At 40.4% G+C, this 19,714-nt stretch overlaps 1 protein-coding gene across 9 annotated transcripts in view; it reads left to right on the forward strand.

Moving 5' to 3' along the window:
* grin2bb (glutamate receptor, ionotropic, N-methyl D-aspartate 2B, genome duplicate b) overlaps positions 1-19,714 on the forward strand; it is a 141,106-nt gene that overhangs the window by 71,238 nt on the left and 50,154 nt on the right. For all 9 annotated transcript variants that reach the window (XM_085161927.1, XM_085161920.1, XM_085161922.1 and 6 more), the window contains 3 exons: positions 4,988-5,131; positions 7,677-7,947; positions 11,389-11,581. In XM_085161927.1, coding sequence (XP_085018053.1) covers positions 4,988-5,131; positions 7,677-7,947; positions 11,389-11,581 — 608 coding nt within the window. The remainder of the gene's footprint in view (positions 1-4,987; positions 5,132-7,676; positions 7,948-11,388; positions 11,582-19,714) is intronic.

The following is a 19,714-nucleotide window of genomic DNA, read 5'->3' on the forward strand; positions in this document are numbered from 1 at the left end:
ATCGAACATCTTATAAAACAGCTACAGCATTTTTAAAGTGCAGTATTTAAATATTTCTTCAGGTTATTAAATTACACAGATTTTCAGAAAGCACTTGAATGAATAAACTGCTGTTGGAGTCTGTAATTAAAATCTTTGTGTGCCAAAGGTGCTCTGTTGTATTGAGATCTGGTGACTGTGGAGGTCATTTGAGTGCAGAGAGCACGCACAAGAAGCCAGTTTGATGTGACTTGAGTTTTGGCACATGATGCATTATCCTGCTGGAAGCAGTCATCAGTATACTGTGCAAATAAAGGGACATGGTCAGCAACAATACTCGGGTATTCTGTGGTGTTTAAACACAGTCAGTTGGTATTCCACGCACCATTACACCAGCAGCTATCACGGTTCTGGGTCATTTTGACCCAGCATTTTCTGTTTCTTATATTCTCCTGTATTATGGTTTGTATTCTGATTCTCTTGTTATGCTTTGTCGATTATTATTATTATAATTCTATGTTTCAGTTTATTCTGGTTTAGGGTTTTGTTCTTACGTTTTGTGTTTTGCGCCCTCATGTTTAGTGTAGGTTTAGTTCAGTGTCAAGTCAAGCGTCTTTGTGAATTGTTTCCTGTTTTACTTTGAAGGCCCATGTCTTATGTCAGTGTTCTAGTTTTGCTTCCTCTGTCTCGTTAGGTCTAATTTCTCCCAGCTGTGTTCCCACCTGTTACTTGTTCCCTCATGTGTATTTATTGTGTGTGCCCTCCAGCGCTCAGCGTCGCGTCGTACCCTCAGAATCGCCTGTGTGTTCTTGTCTTAGCATTCTCAGTTTGGTTTATGTTTTATTTTGTGCCAGCAATAAAGCTGAGGTTCTTTGAGTTTGCCATTCAGTCTCCAAGAGTCCTGCATTTGGATCCTCACCTCCGCCTGCCCGCACACAGAGCCCTGACAGCAGCAGCCTGAACTATTGACACAAGGCAGGATGGATCCACTCTTTAATGTTGTTTACACCAAATTCGGACCCTTCCATCCGAATGTTGCAGCAGAAATCGAGACTCACCAGACCAGGCAATGATTTTCCAGCCTTCTATTGTGCCATTTTTATTGAACTGATCCGGTTAAATAGCTCACTAAACAGTATATGGTTTGTGGGAGAAGAGTTCTCCCACATTTGTGCTCGCAACTGTCTCAGAAATCTTGGAAATACCAAATCCCACAAAATGATCAAAACATCCAGCCCTCAGTGCATCACAGCAGTGCTGTTCTTTTTACTCTTTACTCAGAGAGAAAGTCTTTAAGAGCGGTTCTTCAATATGAAATATCATTTTTAAAATGCTTTGAACTTTGTAGTTTTGGGGATTTTTGGAAGATACTGCTAATACAAGAGGAAACAGTGCACTCGTATTGTCAGCTGTTGATTAATACACTCCGAGAGCACATTTATTTAGGGCACGGTCTACGGCATCCATGCTCTCTGTAATGACACCTCAAGTCACGTATTTCAATAGTGTGTTTTTTTTAAACAGCCTCTAAGAACAGAAGGCACGGCAGAATGAGCTGTTTCAAATTTGGCTACACGGGCAACGCGTGTTAGCAGGATGACATCATCCTTCGTTTTGGTTCACGCGAACCATCGCCGATAATAAAAAATTACATTATTATAAAGAGTATCGCCAGCCTCATCTGTTTAAAGTGAGGAAGTGTGTGAAAGAAGAGGGTAGTATAATGTCAGGTAAACCACATGTTGCACTCATCCACACAATCCATTTAAAACTCAGCAGGTTGAAGCTGCAGTCATCAAACAATGATGGATTTTGATGGAAGTGTGAGGTTAGAGATGAATAGTGCATTAGCTGCCGGTCATGCGTGAAAATACCTTCATTATCGAGTTGAGTGTATGAACTGTCAAAGCAGGGAATACGCCAGGCTTCAGCCTGCTCACACACACAAATGTAAACACTCGACTTTTCTACTCATTTCCAGCGTTGCCAGCCCCTCCAACGTCACTTGACACTGCAATGTTGTTAGCATATAATCGCAGTGAAAGGTAGGTAGTACATCCTTTCTCCCCCTCTGGGTAAGAAAGTGGTGGAATAGGGAAGACTGGCTTTGATGTGGAGTGGAGGTCGTGCACATAACCCGAGCGCTGCTCTGCTTCCTGCATGACTAACATGCATACACCACATTATCAATATCACTTATTGATTTGATTCTCTTATTGATTCTCCTTGTGTTCTCACTGGCTCTGCTTTGTGTAACCACTATCATTAAGTAGCATATCAAAGATATTACATTCCTGCAAATTAATTCTTGCTGTGTGGTCAAATGTGTGTGCATGTTGGGGGTATTTCTCTGATTTTTTTGGAGGCTGCAGCCTGACTGCTCATCAGTTTGTTGCCTGTTCAAGTTCTGTTCAAGTTCATGTCTGGCTGCTGGGCTGGGGGTCAGGGTAGCATTAGCAGGCTGTCTGGCTAACTTAGCATTATCATGCTATCTGTGCAGATGATCGCAAGGAGTGAAGTTGTGTTTACAAAATAATGTACTTATTTCTGTCCTGGATGCAGTTTGCGCTTTACCATCACAATATCATTCTTTTGTGCAATAAAAATAAAAGCAATGTCCATATCCATGCTGAAGACTACACCACTGTTTTCCTAATCCTGCACTTGAACTGAAATCAGCTAATTGTAGTACAAGTGCAACCAATAAGCAGGATCATTAGGCCAGCAAACTAATAGTTCCAAGGAATTAGCATTCTGGGAACTGGTTCTCAATTCCCATCCCTACTATATAATATAATATATAGTACTATTCTAAATAGTTAAATGCAAATGACTGCATGTTTGTTCTTTATTTTTCTTTTTGCATCTGAAGGTGTAGCCTCTTTGCAGTTTTGTTATACGTTGCATAATAGCAACAAAAGACTTCTAAGTCTAATTCTAATCTCCTTGTAGCAGCATTATCACGCTTTCATTTGCATAAAATTTTCTTTTATGCTCAAATACTGTCAAGATTTCCGTTTAAAGGTGGACTCAAATACAGACCAAACCACAGAGTAAAACAAAAAGCGAGTTTTATTAAAACCTGATAATTAAAATCCATAGAAGCAACAAAAGGTAAACAAGTCCAGAAGGGAGAAAAAAATGCCCCAAATAACAGACAACACACACATTTAGACATGAAGCCTGGAAACGCTGAAAACGGACACAAGGGAACCGGGAAGTACAACAGACGATCCGGCAAAGACAAAGAAGCAGACGGGAATATTTATACACAGAGGACTGATTAGGGAATCAGAAACAGAAGGGCAACGAGACGCTAGTGAAAACAATCAGGAGGCAAAACTTCCAACATGAGAACAGAAAGCTAAACTGAAACTCAAACACAAATGTGTTCAATAAAAATTGAAAGCAGAAATCAAAGATTTAAAAAAAGGAACCATGCCAAATATCTGCAAACCTAAAGAGATTTGCCTTAATTGTTATTAGTTATTAGTTGAAAGCTGGTTATTAGTTAAAGCTGGCATGCTAACAGGCACCTTTAAAACACTAAAGTTCACCTAATACAACATCAGAATAGCAAGAATAATAGGAGAGATTAAAACCTTGGAATAATATGTGAGTGTAAAACATGTCAAACACTATGGTTACAGTTGACCCGCTGATGTGAATAGATGAGTTTTCAGCTGTGATTTGAACTGTGTAATAGAGTCTAGTTGACGGAGGTGAAGTGGAGGTGAGTTCCAGTGCAGCTAAAGGCTCTGGCACCCGTGGTGTTAAGTCTAAAGCGAGAGGGGCTCAGGAGTGGAGCTTAGGCTGAGCAGAGAAAGGGTGTGAAAGGATGATGGAGGTCTGAGAGTTATGGAGGGGGGTGCCATGAAAGTGAGGAGCAGAATGTTGTATTGGATGTGTTAGGGAAAAGTAAGTGAATGAAGCTGGATCATCGTAAATGTAATATGATCGTGTGAGTTCTGAACCATTTGAAGTTGATTAAGAAGTTCTGAGGGGGATAATCCAAACAAGAGGTGGTCAGGGCGCAACTTGTGAGGTGTTGAGAGAGAAAAAGGGCGTAGACTAGAAATGTTGCGTAGTTGGAAGAAGGCTGAATGTGAGACATTATCAATGTTGGCGGTAAAGGAGGGAGGATTCTCCGAGATGGCTCCAAGATTTCCGAAATAAGCAAAAGTGTGGACTTGAAAACATGTATAGAAACAATATTGAGTTTATTTTGAAAGTGAGTCTAAGCATCAGTGTCTTACATGCATGTTTTAAAGAACTACTGGTAGTTCTTTATACAGCTTAAGGTGAGATTTTAGTACCTTACAGGCTGCGTTTCTGCTTAACTCTCAGATCTCTATTCTAGTCACCCTTCAACAGAAGGCCTCATTGTGGACAGACTAAAAAAGGCTGCTGACACGATGCTGTTCTCATTACAGCAGCTCTGCCACTTCTCCTCGGAGGGAGGACGTTTGTAAATAATCCATCGTAACTTCTTTCTCCTGACAAGTTGTTTGGTGGTTTTACATGACTGACCTTCCCTTAACCGCTTCGTGACTCCTGGAGCAAGAAAAGAGCTTTCTTTTTTTTTCCTTGCAGAAAAATGTTTTGACTCCTGCTGCAAAGTTGCTACCCTGCAATAAATATCATTGAACCAGGTGGCCATCTTAATTGTGCACTCAGTAGCATAGTAAATGTGATGAGGCTCTCTGATTATGAATGTCACCTTGTCTGTGTTAGAATATTCATAAATATCTTTAAGATATCAAAAGGGTTTGCATCACATGCGCTCTGTGACTGAGCCACAGAGTATTGGTGCATATTCTGTGGTGCAGTCAGACAGCATTAAAGGAGGATGGTAAACTCTGAGCTACAGACAAGACTATATTTGTTTCTCTGGCTTGCAGGAGCTGGATACGCTCCATAATCATCTGTGCCCTACCTTCCAGTTCTCTCTCATGCTGTATGACTCATGACCTTATTTGCTGATTGGCTCTGTGTATCTCGTTTCCAGGACGACCACTCCATGTTTTTCCAGTTTGGTCCATCCATCGAGCAGCAGGCCTCCGTCATGTTGAACATTATGGAGGAGTATGACTGGTACATCTTTTCCATAGTCACCACGTATTACCCTGGTTACCAGGACTTTGTCAACAAGGTAAATAAATACAAAAAACAGACGCTTTCAATTATACTGCATCATGAATTTGTTATTATGTAGCCAATGTGTTAGACAGACTGTACCATGACCTAAAAAATGAGTCTTTGTCAGATATTTGCTTTAATAATGCACCAAAAGGCACCGACAATGTGCAGAAAAAAAGATGGACGTAGCTACCATTAAGTGACATCACTCACTGGTTTTAACTTGTGCATTTTGAAGCTTCAGAAATTTGTCTTGTTGGTTTTATTTAGTCACACCTAAGTTATTGCCTCACAGCAATAAGGTCCCAAGTTTGACTCCACCACCTTTCTGTCTTGGGTTTGCATGTTCTTTCCATGTCTGCGCGGGCTCTCTTCAGGTGTGAATGTGAGTGCGATGGTTGCACGTCTGTCTCTGTTGGCCCTGCGTCAGATTAACGACCTGTCCAGGGTGTACCCAGCCTTGTCCTGTGGCAGCTGGCATAGGCTCCAGCCCCCCCATGTCCTGATAAGGATAAGCAAAAGAGAATGGAAGGAGGCTGCCTTATAGACTGTGTAAAAGAAGGACAAAGATTCTTGGTTGCAGAAATGGAGCCAATGCAAAAGTGCCTTGAGCTGATGTTGTGATGGGTAAGAAGGCAATTTCACAGTCAGACCCACCCCTGCCCATCACAGCTGGGTTTTTTTTGTTTGTTTATTTGTTTTATTACTCTGAGATGGCAACGGTGAAATTAATTTAGAAGCTTCAAAACGAGACAAGATTTCAGAAACAAATGGATAGGGTCACGATAGCTACATCCATCATTTATAGAGAGGTTATGTGGAGCTCCTTGGACTTGACCTGACAGTCAGACGAACCACACTCCTAACTTCAGGGTTGAATCAAATTTAAATGACTGAAGTATGAAAAAATATAATAAAACAAAATTCCCTGATTGGTCAGTAAAAATCTAGTGATTGCTTTGGTTGCTAACAAATCAGTTACCCATAGTGTGCATGGAAAACACCAACTTGTTCGCAAACACTCGCCAGCTACTCTTCGTGCAGTAGTGAACTTGTGGAAAGTGCGACATAAACTAGAACTGGAGACATTTCAAAGTAAAATTCAGCTGCAATGCTGAAACAAAAACACATTTACGTAAAAGTAAATTTTTGTATGCCTTATCTGCCTTTATCCAAAATATACAACTACTTGATAATAAGTTGAAATCAGAAATATAAGGAGGAGTATTATCTGCAAAGATAAATGTATTCCTGTGATAAGAACTGGTTTATAATGGTCGTCATGTTTTTCAACCTTAGATTCATCCAACAGATATGTTTCACACTGGGTATTATTACTTTTGTCTTTTGGCTACCTAATATAAGAAGCCTGAGATTAATGTACTTCCTTTAATAAGATACATTCTCCTTTTAGTCTCCTTTTTTTTGTAATTTTTTTTTTAAAGACAATGAGCAGTTGGGAAGGTGGTCCTATTTCTGAGAACATGATTGCCACAAATTCAAGTTTCAAAAAATGATACGATTTGGAGTTCGGAGTGTGAAGAACGTGGGTTGCTAGTTCTATTTTCTGATTGCTTCAATGGTAAAAAGCAGACAGGCCTTTTGAATTTTGCTGCTCGGTGGTTTCAGCCTTCTTATCTGAAGGCCAAGAACGCACTCTTTAAAGAGGATTGTGTGAGATCCTGAATCACTTTGAACATCACACACACATCTGAGCAGAATAAAAACTTTATTGAAGCCAAGCTAATCATATTTTGTAATAACAATTCAGCAACGGCAATGTCTTTCCTTTGAACAAAGTTAAAGAAACAATCTGTTTCTTAAAAAAAAACATATAGAGGGTATTTGGAGTCTGGTACTTCTCTGAGGAGTTGTATTATCTTTATAACATAAACTCTCTGTGTTTGGAAAATAAGAAAAAAAGCTCAAAGAAAAAACTGATTGTATTTCTATAGTCACTTTGTATGAGCATCATAAATCTCGTTGTGCTCTCCTCTCTCAAGCAAATTTTAAAAATGCTTCGAAGACCCAAATTTTCTTCCTTAATTACAAAACAAAGTTAATGCTGTGATGAGCAGTTGCCTATTTTTAATCTCGTACAACTGAAATGAAATGTTTAAAATGATTCCCTTGAGGAACAGCTATTTTCAAAAGCTGCATTACTTACTGCATCCAAGTGCCATATACTGTTTCAGTTAGAGATCTATAAATACAGATTTGGAGACAAACTAAATAACAACTGTCTTCCTGCGTTGCTCATTTATCTGTTTACAGGTGAGCACGGAAAAATAAAACCAGCACCATCTCCTAGAGAATTTTCTTTCTGTGTGTGAAGATATAGCTGTAATATCTGGGAAAAAGAGATTACCTAATCTTTTTTTTACCTAATCGACCGTGGCTTCCTCCTCCCAGGAGATGTGTAGAGACTAACTGTTTGGCAGTCTTGAGGTTGGAGGAGGAGACATCTCAGTCAGTTTTGTTCCAGTATATCTCCTTCACAACTACACTGCATGTGTGCAGCCCACGCGTCTTCAAACAATCTCCCGCTTTCTCTCCAGGTCCGCAGCACCATCGAGAACAGCTTTGTAGGCTGGGAGCTAGAAGAAGTCCTCCTACTGGATATGTCCGTGGATGATGGCGACCTCAAGATTCAGAACCAGCTAAAGAAACTGCAGAGCCCTGTCATTCTGCTCTACTGCACAAAGGAAGAGGCTACCACTATTTTTGAAGTGGCTCATTCTGTGGGCCTCACAGGTTACGGCTTCACCTGGATTGTGCCCTCGCTTGTGGCTGGTGATGCAGACCATGTTCCCTCAGTCTTCCCCACAGGTACACCCAGACACCAGAACAGAAGAAAGTTCTGTCAAGATTTTAAATTTTAGGTTTATGTGTCATATGGTTGAAATGGACCTATTAGATTGATTTGCAGCAACATAATTTTATTCCTGAACGCTGATCGAGCCACTTTTGAAAAGATTTTGTGTGATTCATAGATAAAACCCTTTTTTTTTTTTCATATTGTGCCTCGATTTATCCTCTTTAAGAAGCAAGCCGTTTCACCTGTTCATCTTTCTTCTGATTGGCTGCCCCCTCATGTTACCGACATGACCAAATGAAAAATATCCCATCTCTTTGGCACCATGCACATGCTTCAGTAGAAAGAGTCTGAAAAACTCGAGCAGTCTGAAGCCTAAGCTCTCAGCTCACATGGATTATTTGCACTTGACCTCGTTATTTGAAACTTTGGCCATGTTTAATATGAGCATTTCCAACATGAGCATAATACTTCAGTTTCAAGGTGTATTTTAATGCAACCAATTAAAAATAGAATGTATTTATTTTAGTATCACACAGGATATTTATCATGATGCTTTAACCTGAGTGAAAGATCCACCTCGTTCTCTCTCTTCTTGTAATATTAGTAGATTTCTACTGTTTAGAGTTTCGTTTCTAGATTAGTCACGTCAGGAGGACACTTGTGATGAAGCAGGGCTGAACTTTTCATTCTTTATGTTTCCTAAACTTACAGATTAACACATGTTAAACAGATTTAATTTCTCTGTGTTTATTTTCTATGAATTCTGATCAGTTTTTCAAGAAACTGTTGAGCAATAATCCGTTCCGCGTTGTCGGCACGGGCCAAAGAAATGTTGCCAACATCTCTGAGGGGGAGGTTCTGAGTGACTGAGCTGCCAGGTCGCATCCCCAGGCGTATGTGGCAGCGCTGAGTGGGGGTTTTACGCTCACAGCCGACAGGTTTGCTGGGCAAGGATTTAGTATTTATGTATCAGAGTGCATTCAATGAACTACATTTTTCACATATAGTTTGGAAATAATGGGAAGGCTTCATTGCATCATAGCTTGGCTCGTGCGTAGTATTCTGTCATGTTGGCAAAGTGAGGGCTCTGAATTCAGAGTGGAAACACCAGAATGCAGTTCAAAAGCTTTATTGAAAATACAGCAAGTAATGCACCGAAACGTGAAGCTGGGTCTGAGCAGAGATAAGCGGCCAAAAGTTCTGTGAAGGGGAGGAGAAGATTATCTGAGAAGGAGAAGAGCTGCATAGGTATGATTGTGGAGGGAGTAATGGAAACAGTTTTACTTGCGAGCTTCTGGTCCAGAAAGGAGGTTTTCTGATGGAAGTAGGGTTTTGCGAATCCTTCCAATGCAGGGTGTGACTGAGCAGTAGCCGGGGCTGGAGACAACGCTGACCTCCACGAAACGTCAGATGGGAAACAAAGATAGGAATTTAAACGAGGAGTGAGTTAACTAGAAGAGACGGAGCAACAGTATCGATTTACTCGGAAAACAGGTTCCTGATTTCCAACAAGGAGAGTCTGATTACACTGCAGAAATCTATCTGTCTAACCAAGTCTTACTATCTTATATCCAGCCAAAAAGTCTTTTAGATTTTGTTTTAAGAGTGATATGTTAAGCATGAGCACAGGGAATAGGATTATTAATCTCGTTTTGAGAATATATGTCTTTTACTTCTTATTTAGTATATAAATTCTAAAAGTAGTTGTTTGAGATGACATTTCTAGCTAGAAATCTTGTTTCAAGACCTCTTAGTAACATTTCACGCACTTATACACCACTTGATTATAGTCTGGATCTTCTCAAATTAGTTTTTTTTAAATATATTTAGATAGCCAGTTTTTGCAGTGTACCACCACAGAGGTTAAGACAATGTGGTGAAGATCTGCTGCCAGATAAATCTACTGCCTTCAAAAACTGCTGAGTTGATTGCAAGTAGTGGAAAGGACTGACTAGACGACAATACCCCACCTAAAGGTGGTGCGCACCACTTTGCCTGAAATTCGAGGACGTGTTAGAAAAGAAAAGACAAAGGATAACCCGGCCTGCCCCTTCCCATGACGCTCTTAATTGTGGTGTCTTTGGACGGCTATTCCTGTGCTGCATCATATTTTATACTGGCCATTCATCGTTTTATTCTGCCTCACTACCTGTCAATGTTCATAAAAATTTCTTTGTTCCTTTAAACCAGATCAATGAGGTCTGAAGTGTATTGTTAAGGCTCCACTGCAGTCTCATAACATCTTGTCTGTCCTGTGAGAGGACTCTCTCCTGAGCTTTGTATAAATGTAATGTGCTTTGAATTTACACAGTCTACTACACACTGAAGGACTGTAGTCTCGGTTTTTGCATTTCCATTTACCAAGCTGACATCAAGATGCTGAAATGTCTGCAATGTTGCTTTATTCTGTGGTAGGTTCTTATAAGACTTTGTAACAAAATGTGGGCACAATTGACAGATGGGCCTATTTGCATATATGCAAATGTTCTCCTGCTGTATTTGCACCACACCAGTGGCAGTCAGTGATTAGGTACACGCTGATTTTTGTGAACTGAGTTCATAATGTGCTTGGAAATTAATTTTTTCGTGTTTTATCGTTTTGCATCCACTGATTTTTCATGAATAAGTGATAAATCGTGACTAAACACACATTAGTTTTATATTGTAGCTATTGTTTTACTAATAAGCTGAAGTCTGGCCCCGTTGTTACCAAAATTTCCAGTGATGGTTTCAAAGTATTTCTCCAGGGATTCAGGTCCTTTTTGCAGTGGCTCTCCCTAGAGCCCTTCCACTCACTGAGCATGTTTAAAGCCATTTATTTCAACTACAGTTAATTTATTACCGTATTTCCATTTGCCTGAGCAGGTGAAAAATCTCATTTTAACATATGTTTGAAACCAGCATGAACACCATTTTTAGGCTGGCTAAAAATTGTGTTTTGGCTTTTCTCTTTTTTCCCAATAGATTTACAGCCCAGGTTTCAAATGACACACATAATCCTAACCAGCCATGAAAAATGACCTGAAAACGCAGTTGTTTCTGTGTGCAAGAAATAGATGTTGACGTGTGATAGCCAGCGGTTTCTCATGCTTGGAAAACCAAGCATAACAAAGTGAGCTCAGGAGTGACCGTAGTCTCAACTGATGCTCATATTTAGCTGTTTCTTTTTCTTTCTTTTTTTTCACCTTTTCAATATTGTTTTCAACATTTTAGACATTCCTTCTGAGTTTTGTCTCCCTTTTGTCTCTTTTTTTTTCACCTTCTCTAAAATGCTTTTATTTTTGTATATCTTGCACCCTCTGGCTAATTTTCACAGCACTCTGCTCGCCTGTTTTTCTCATACTACTGTCTCTCTGTCTTCCTTTCATCTTTCTTTTTTCCCTCTCTCTTTCCATACATTCCTTTCTCTCACCTCATTTCTCTCTCTTTTGCTCTCTCACTATCTCTCCCAGGGATTATCTCAGTGTCATATGACGAATGGGACTACAACATCGAGGCCAGGGTACGCGATGCAGTGGCTGTCATTGCTACGGCAACCTCTACCATGATACTGGATCGAGGGCCACACACCATGCAGAAGTCAAGCTGCCTCGGGACACCTGACAAGAAGAGCTCAAACACCGGACACTCCAAGGAAATACTGAAGTGAGTTGGCTGGAATGGATGATGTGCATACATGGTGAAATGTGTAAAGAATAGTGATGGGATTTCCAGCTCTTTTTAGAGATCCGGCTCTTCTGGCTCGGCTCACTAAAAAGAGCCGGCTCTTTCGGCTCCGAACCGGCTCTTCAGGTTGTTTTGTTGCTTTAATTATTTAATCATTAACAATAATATAAAATTATGCAGAAAAGGAATTACTAATGTAAAAAAAGTGGTTTTATTTATATATGTTTATATATGGCCCCTAGAGACAAAGCACGTACAAACTCTAAAGCATATACAAACTCCAAAAAGCACGTACAAACTCCAAAACACATTTCTAGCGTTTACTGAACTTCCAAAACAGAGCTACCCAGATCACTTAAATTACACAATTGAAAGCATGTGTGTATTGTTTGTGTATTTATAGACAAGCACTCATATTTATTCAAATAATTTTTAAAAAAAGTTCATTTACCTGTTACTACCACACACCAAATCCGGTTGTTGATACTTCCTGGCTTGTAGCCACTAGGTAACAAAAGCTCAACACTGCGCCCTAGCATCCTGGAGCACTTCTGTTGTCTGTGTTTTGGAGTTTGTACATGCTTTGTCTCTAAGGGCCACCATAAATATACTTTATTTATTCACTCCACATAAAATGTAATAAATAAATCATATAATACAAAAAACAACTATTTACATTTTGAACTTTTAACTATTTAAATTTTCAGCTTTTTCCTTTTAAACAAATTTAACATGAAACAACACAAAACACTGCAAACCACAACACAATTAAATATAAATTAAAATATTAAAACAAAAAGAAGATGCACATTCTCTGTCATATGGGCCTGCATGATTTCTGAATCCTTTATAATCTGCAACTGAAAATAGTGGATGATTACTATACCTTTCTAATGTGACGTTGTTGTCCCTCGCTCTCTTTCTCTCTGGCTCTGTTCCTGAGCTACTGCAAGTGTAACTAACGCCCCTCCCCCCTCTGCCCAGCGCAAAGTACAGGCGCGCATGCGGAGTTTAGTGGAAAAAAGGGCGAGAGAGAGGGTGAGAGAAAGAAAAAAAAAAAACCCTCACGGCTCCCAATAAGGAGCCGGCTCGCGTCGTTCACTTCAAAGAGTCGGCTCTAAGAGCCATTTCGTTCGTGAACGACCCATCACTAGTAAAGAAATCAAACCCCTTAACTCTGAATGTCCCGGTCTAATGAACCACACCTGCAATGCAATACTGTGCTTACCTTGCAAAGCGGCGTGATTCTTGAGAAACTATAATCTTCATCACGAGAGAATCCAGGCAGTCAGCTTCCTGTGCGGGACGTTTATTGTCTAAAAACACATGAGCTACATTGTTTACTACACTTACTGCTTTCCTAGCTCCTAAAGCTTCTCAGATTGTGGCTCGTTTTTCTTTGTGGCCTGTGTTCATTGATCTTGTTCTTTGAAGTTAGCCTGTGGTAGAGGGTGATAGAGGATACCTCCAACCAACAGCCAAGGACAACTTCCCAATAAAGCATGTCGGGTTAGCATTTTCTGTGTGGCTGTAATAAAAGTGTTTGCTGGTGTTTATCCAAAGATAAGTGTCTTTCAGTAGCAGCTACTTCATGTGGAGAGGTTTAATGTTTTTAAGGTTAGGTTTAAAATCTTAAGGTTTTTAAGATTTTTACATGGAGCTTGCAATAATCGTTTTCTTGGTTTTACTCATTTTTGATATTATTTGGACATTTTGATGGACTGATTAGCAGAGACAGACAGGAGTCTTCATGGATGATCATATTCACAGACTACATTGTGACCTGCAGTAAGAATAAGGAGCAGGTGAAAGAGAGTCTGGAGAGGTGGCAGTATGCTCTGGAGAGAAGACGAATGAATGTTAGCATAAGCAAGATTCCCACTGTCTATGACTTCTATTGGAAGCCATGGACAGTGCACAGGAGAGGTGATGTAGAGAGTGCAGGTAGGGTGGGATGAGTGACGATGAGTGTCAGGTGTGCCAGAAGGATAGTAGCAAGAGTGAAAGGAAAGGTTGCTATTTACCTGCTATGGTAAATAGTTTGGAGAACGAGCTGCTAACAAAAAACACAGGAGGCCTCGCTGAAGCCTGCAGAGTTGAAGATGTTAAGATATTCATTGGATATGATACTCATTTGAAATGATTATAACAGAGGGACATATCAGGTTGAGCAGTTTGGAGACAAAGTTAGAGAAGTAAGGTTGAGATGATTTGGACATGTGCAGAGGAGGGTTAGTGGATATGCTGGCCAAAAGAAGTTGAACATGGAGCTGCCAGGCAGCAGGAAATGAGAAAGACCACAGAGGAGGTTCATGGATGTAATGAAACACACCATGCAGAGAGCTGGTGTGACAGAGGGAGATGCTAGGGATAGGGTGAGATGGAGGCAGGTGATCCACTGTGTCATGTGAGAACAAAGAGGCTGACAGGTGAGCAGGTGGTACAGCAGTAGCTAGGTGGGGTAGGACACAAATCAGTGGGTTAGGAGGCTGCCAGTTGCCCCTTGAGACAAACTGGTTTGCTTTTCCATCATATTTTTTAGCACCGGTTGTCTTGAAAGCTTTAAGAAATACGTGCATATCAAGACAACAACAGAGGCAGAAGCTGGGTGGAAAACAAGAGGAGACAAATATGAAAAATCAACAACTTGTTTTATCTTGTTATTGCTCCACAATCACTCTCCTTTTCATTACACCTGCCATGCAGTCACATGGATGTAGTGTACAAGTGGAACATCTATTTTCTTTTTCCACTTTTGGTTTTCCGTTATTGTTTGGTTCGGTTAAGAAAAAAACAAATTTGGCTGCGTTTGGGAGTATAAGACATTTAGCTTCTATCTGCCATTCTCATAAATCCAGCACTGAGTGGTTCCAATCAGTATATACACTGTACATGAAGAGTCTTGAGTGAAAACCAGCTGCAAAATCAACATATATTGGTGTTCAGACATTGTTTTAATACGAGAACCATCCAGTAAAGATAATCTCCCTTACTGAAAAAAAAACAATAAGCTTCTTTCACCTAATTTTATTAAGCTTAAGCTTAAAATTTATATTTGTGCAGCCAATGGACATGGTGTGTTACAGGAAAATGCCTTTAGAAGTAAATATGTTTTTAAATTAATTATATCAAAGCCAAAGCAGCCATCTGGTTTTTGGTTGCCGGAGCAAAAACTACTATTACAAATCTAGAAAATGTGCGACCCCACACATGAAATACAACGTGGGCACAAAAAAATACGCACAGACATTGAACAAAGCAGAGACGTTTCCTTCGGGAGAGCCAGAATTTGTTTTACTGGCCAATAAAAACTTCAAAAAGATGAACAGAAACATTAACTCCCTTCTTATCTTTATCTTAACTCACAGCCATCTTTAAAGAAAAACATCCTTCTCGCCCCCCTCTCCTTCTTCCTCTGAACTTCCTTGTTTTGCTTTTTTGGCACATTACAGAACAAGACGGAGCATTGGTATTCAATAATTAATCCCCATTTAACTTCATGGGGCATGCTTTTAGTGTTCACATTGATCACAGATTCCACAGCTAATTGAATGCTCGGGGACAGCCGGATTAATGGAAAAAAAGAGATCCATAGAACAACAGTGGGGTTATCACTCGCACACAGAAACACGCATGTAAACACAGATGTGTTGGTATAGCGTGACATTTAAGTGCTCTTTAGGGCTTATTTGAATAAAAACTAAGAACTCCTGAGGACATCTCCTCTAATAAAAGCGGTGCTTTAGCCTTACAAAACTACTCACCTGTCTGCCTCTGTCTCTCTCTCCTTCTCTGTTTTTTTTATTTGTTTTTTTTTCACTGTCAGTTTGAATTTCAGGATTGCGAAGAAACAGGGAGATATTAGGCAACCTCCCTTGCCACTACTGCATTAATCTCCAGGCTGAGGTTGATGTATTACTGCAAATTTGGGTCTTGTCTTTACCCTTGTTTCTGGGGGTTTTTTTGGGTTGTTTTTTTTTTTTAAATGTGGAGCACTTATGCGTGCCATCGAGGTTTAAGCCACCAACAGGACAGAGATAACAATAGCGCCACGGCCATGAATATTTCAGTTCCCAAAGGACGCTATCAGACCCAGGGTTAGCTCTCAATCATTTTTCGGGCACACACCTGGGATGTTGCTGTGCTCTGTTTGTGTGGGTGTGTGCTGCATGTGTGTTGATACTGTGTGTTTTCCAGCCATCCGTTCCATTTTTCCCCGTTTGACTGAGTGAAGCTAGAGAATTTGGACCACTGGATCCTGATGGTGACTCCAGGGGCTAGCAGGGGTCTAGAACACACATACTTAAACAAGCGCACGCACGCACACATACACACGCACACACACACTGCATATGCATAATTCCAACTCTTCCATTCACTCATCCCAAGAGACAAAAGCAATAATAAGGCCATATGTCTCTACGAACTCCTATATAGCTACAGGCCACAGTGGGCTGCATGCATGCTGGATTAGCATGGCATCCTGTCAGCGCTGATGGACGGAGATGGGAGATCCCGGTGAGTCACGCTCACAAATTTGTTTAGGGGCTGCTTGACCTCACACACACACACAGGCTGCAGTTACTCCAACACGGAAACCTAGACAAATAAGCAAATGCACGCACAAGCGCACAGAGCTCTAGAGGCCATCCATTGTTTCCTGCCTGACAGAGAGGACAGGAACACTGGGGTAATGAGAAAATGTGCTCCAAGTGGTTTCTGGATGAGGCGCTAAGGGGCTTATTTGTGTGTGCAGAGAAAGTGATGTTCTTTATTGTTTGAGTGTGTGTGTGTGTGTGTGTGTGTGTGTGTGTGTGTGTGTGTGTGTGTGTGTGTGTGTGTGTGTGTGTGAGGGCTGGCATTCAAAATTCTCTCAAATCCCTGTGCTGTTACAAATTCCTCACCGGTAGATATGATGTAAGACATGATAAATATTTTGTAGTGAGTGTGCTTTTATGCAGTCTGACAAGACATTTTTCTTCACGGCTGTGGGCTCGCTGCATGCCATTCTTTTGAGCATTCAGTAAAATTCAGCCCAAAAAAGTCACTGCTGCTTTCTGTGCACGCAAGGCAAGCGTGCTCCTCTCGTTTTCGTTTACCTTTAAAGTATTTTTTCCTTCCTGTTTTTTGTCCTGCAGCGGGAGAGCACCACTATTACATTTCTTAATATGCACAATAAAAGTGTCTGTCTAATAAATCTGTGTTTATTAGATGGCGAACAAGCCATTGCATTGTGCTTCTGGGAATCCTCGCCACTGAAGAGGGCTAGAGTTATAGACTGTAAATAACGATGGTTCCCACCATAAGGTCCAGCTGGGAGCATTTTTTGCCAACATCATACTGATGTTTTAATGTACTTGGTGGGCAGTTCTGACTGACAGACTGAGTCTGAGGAACTGGACTTCTTTTTTGTAACATACAGACTGTATGTAAAAGATGGGGCTTCATAGCGTACCAGTTTACACATCTGTCTGACATATAAACTTCCACAGTTAGACACCTGGTGGAAATGCAAATCCACAAGAGGGTTTGATCTGGTGTAAAAAATCTGCCTGACTGTGACCCTTTGTGAAAAAGGAAACAACTGAAAGAAGTTTACATTTAACATTAAAGGTAAATATACCCTTTTTGGGCAATATCACACATGATAACCTGATTTGCAACATAAAAAAAGGAAAAAGAGCAAAACAAGAAACATATAAATAAAATTCTTGTGATATCCTACAATAAAACTTGTGATCTGAAATTGTAGAATTCCAGGTATTCAGTGAGTCTCTTATAAAACGTTAAACCTGCTTCAAGCAACCCTCTGAAGTCTACAGGAATACAGTCATAAGCTAACTTGATCTACAAACAGTTATATTATCAATGCTGCGTTTTTTTTAATATAACATGATGTTCATTTTAGTTCTGTTATGGCCCATCTGCACTGAAAAAAGGGATTGGCCAGCTCTTGGATTTATGTAAGCGTCTTGCGTGTATTTAACACAATTGCCTCATGCTTTAAAGTGAAGTGTAACTATATAGTGTAGAAACTACATGATATACAGAGAGGGTAGATTAAATTGTTCACATCATGTTCGAGTGAAGAAAGTCAATAATATAGCAATGTTAAATCTTGCGACACTGCACAGGATTTCAGTCTCGCGCGCTTTGGATCATGGTTTGAGGAAGGCATCCATCTCAGTCGAGCAGCCGTCTCTACTTTCTTCGGTATACCGAAAAAAGTAAATTGGGTGGTTGTTACATTAAAAAAGTCTACCTTGTAATTTGAACACAAAAATGTCATGTTTCTATCTTGACTGTAATTAAATCATGTAGGATCTGTAAGAAATTCAACAACTTAATTTGTTCTTGTTGAGATGACATGATACAATCTAGTAAGAGTGGTTATTTGCTGGATGAAATTCACAAGATCGCTGCAGGAAAATCACTGGAGTTAGAAGAAGCAGACAACTACACACACACCACGTGTATGCTATCGCTATTTATTGTGGTTTCACCTGTCAAGGACAAAAACGTACAGATAATTCTGCATCAAGCCTTGAAACCGCTTTCCTACTTTTGTTAAGCCTGGATTGATGCCATCGTGGTTAGTGCTGTTGCCTCACATTAAGAAGGCCCTGGGTTCAATTCCACAATCTGGCTGGTTTACAGTGGTTTTTCTCTGGGTATTCTGGTTTCCTCCCACAGTTAACAGTCATACAGTTGTTAGAGTTAGGTTGATTCTAAATTACCCGTGAATGTGAGTGCCAATGGTTGTTTGTCTCTATGTGATAGACTGGTGAGCTGTCCAGGGTGAACCCTGACTCTTAACCTATCACTTCAGGGTTATGCCCCAGCCCCCCTGCAAACACGTAAAAGATAGTAAGATGGTAGTTGTTGTAGATCCATTCAATTTTTATGGTAACCAGACTCTAGACTTTGTTGAACATTATGTTATATGAAGACAACATGTAGTATTTAAGTGACCAAGTAGTACTGGGGTAAACGTTATTGAATAGTGTTGAAATAAAATGACTCGTCAGACCCAAAGCAGCACATCGCACAACTGATAGTATTTCATAATGATTTATTCACAATAGAGTGATTCCTGAGTAGGGATGGGTATCGTTTAGGTTTTATCCGATACCGGTGCCAAACTGGTACTTTTGAAACGGTGCCTGTGCTTAAACGGTGCTCAAACCGGTGCTTAAAGAATGGAGAACACAAAATTGGTCCAAAAACCTCTCATGTTCAGCTGTTTTTATTGTAAAAAGATAACAATGTTAGCCTTTTCTGCAGCTATAGGGCATATATGATATCACTCTTGGCTGGAAGCAGTGCTTAAACAATGGAAAAAACAAACTTTGTCCAAAAACCTCTCATGTTTAACTGTTTTCCACTTTTTCTTTGGTCATTTTAGCCTTTTTGGCCAGGGTGAAGGGAGTATCTGCCATCAAACAAGAAGACAGCTGCATGTAACTACGACAGTGTTTGCTAGTTCACCTTACATGCATTAATGTAATAACGTGGTTAGCCTACTCAACGTAAATTGCACACGAACAACATGAAGCTACTCACGCAGAGAAGAACGGCTGCTGCTGCCATCATCATCCGTCACCACCACACCCGCAGTAGATGCGCTCGGTGTGAGGTCTCGCAGCAAGCTATCAAATACGGCGCATTTTTCTGCTTTAAAAAAAACCCCGCTATGCGTCGCCAGGTGTTTCATCGGATTTGAGGTGTTACCTCCTTTGACAGTATCACAGTATCACCTTAAAGCACTTGTTGCAGGCTGGTGAGTTTGCATATTTTGCTGTGAAGTACAGCCAGACTTTTGACCGCTTCGTCTTGGGCATTTTTAATCTGTAGCTCTGCTCTAAAAGTACGTACGTACCTGGGCCCGCCTACTATCCTCGGAAACGTAAAATGATTGGCTAGAATTCAAAGTGTATGACATCTCAGAAAAAAAAAGCACCGAAATGAAGCACCGAAATGTGCGCTGCTTTTCGGTCTGGTTACTACCGTTTATGTCAGAACCGGTGCCATCATGGCACCGGATACCGGTACCCATCCCTATTCCTGAGGTTATTTGACACAAAAAGAAGAACTGATTACAACTTCAGGGTG

Source organism: Neolamprologus multifasciatus, chromosome 6 (assembly GCF_963576455.1).
Source record: "Neolamprologus multifasciatus chromosome 6, fNeoMul1.2, whole genome shotgun sequence".
Taxonomy (NCBI): Eukaryota; Metazoa; Chordata; class Actinopteri; order Cichliformes; family Cichlidae; genus Neolamprologus; species Neolamprologus multifasciatus.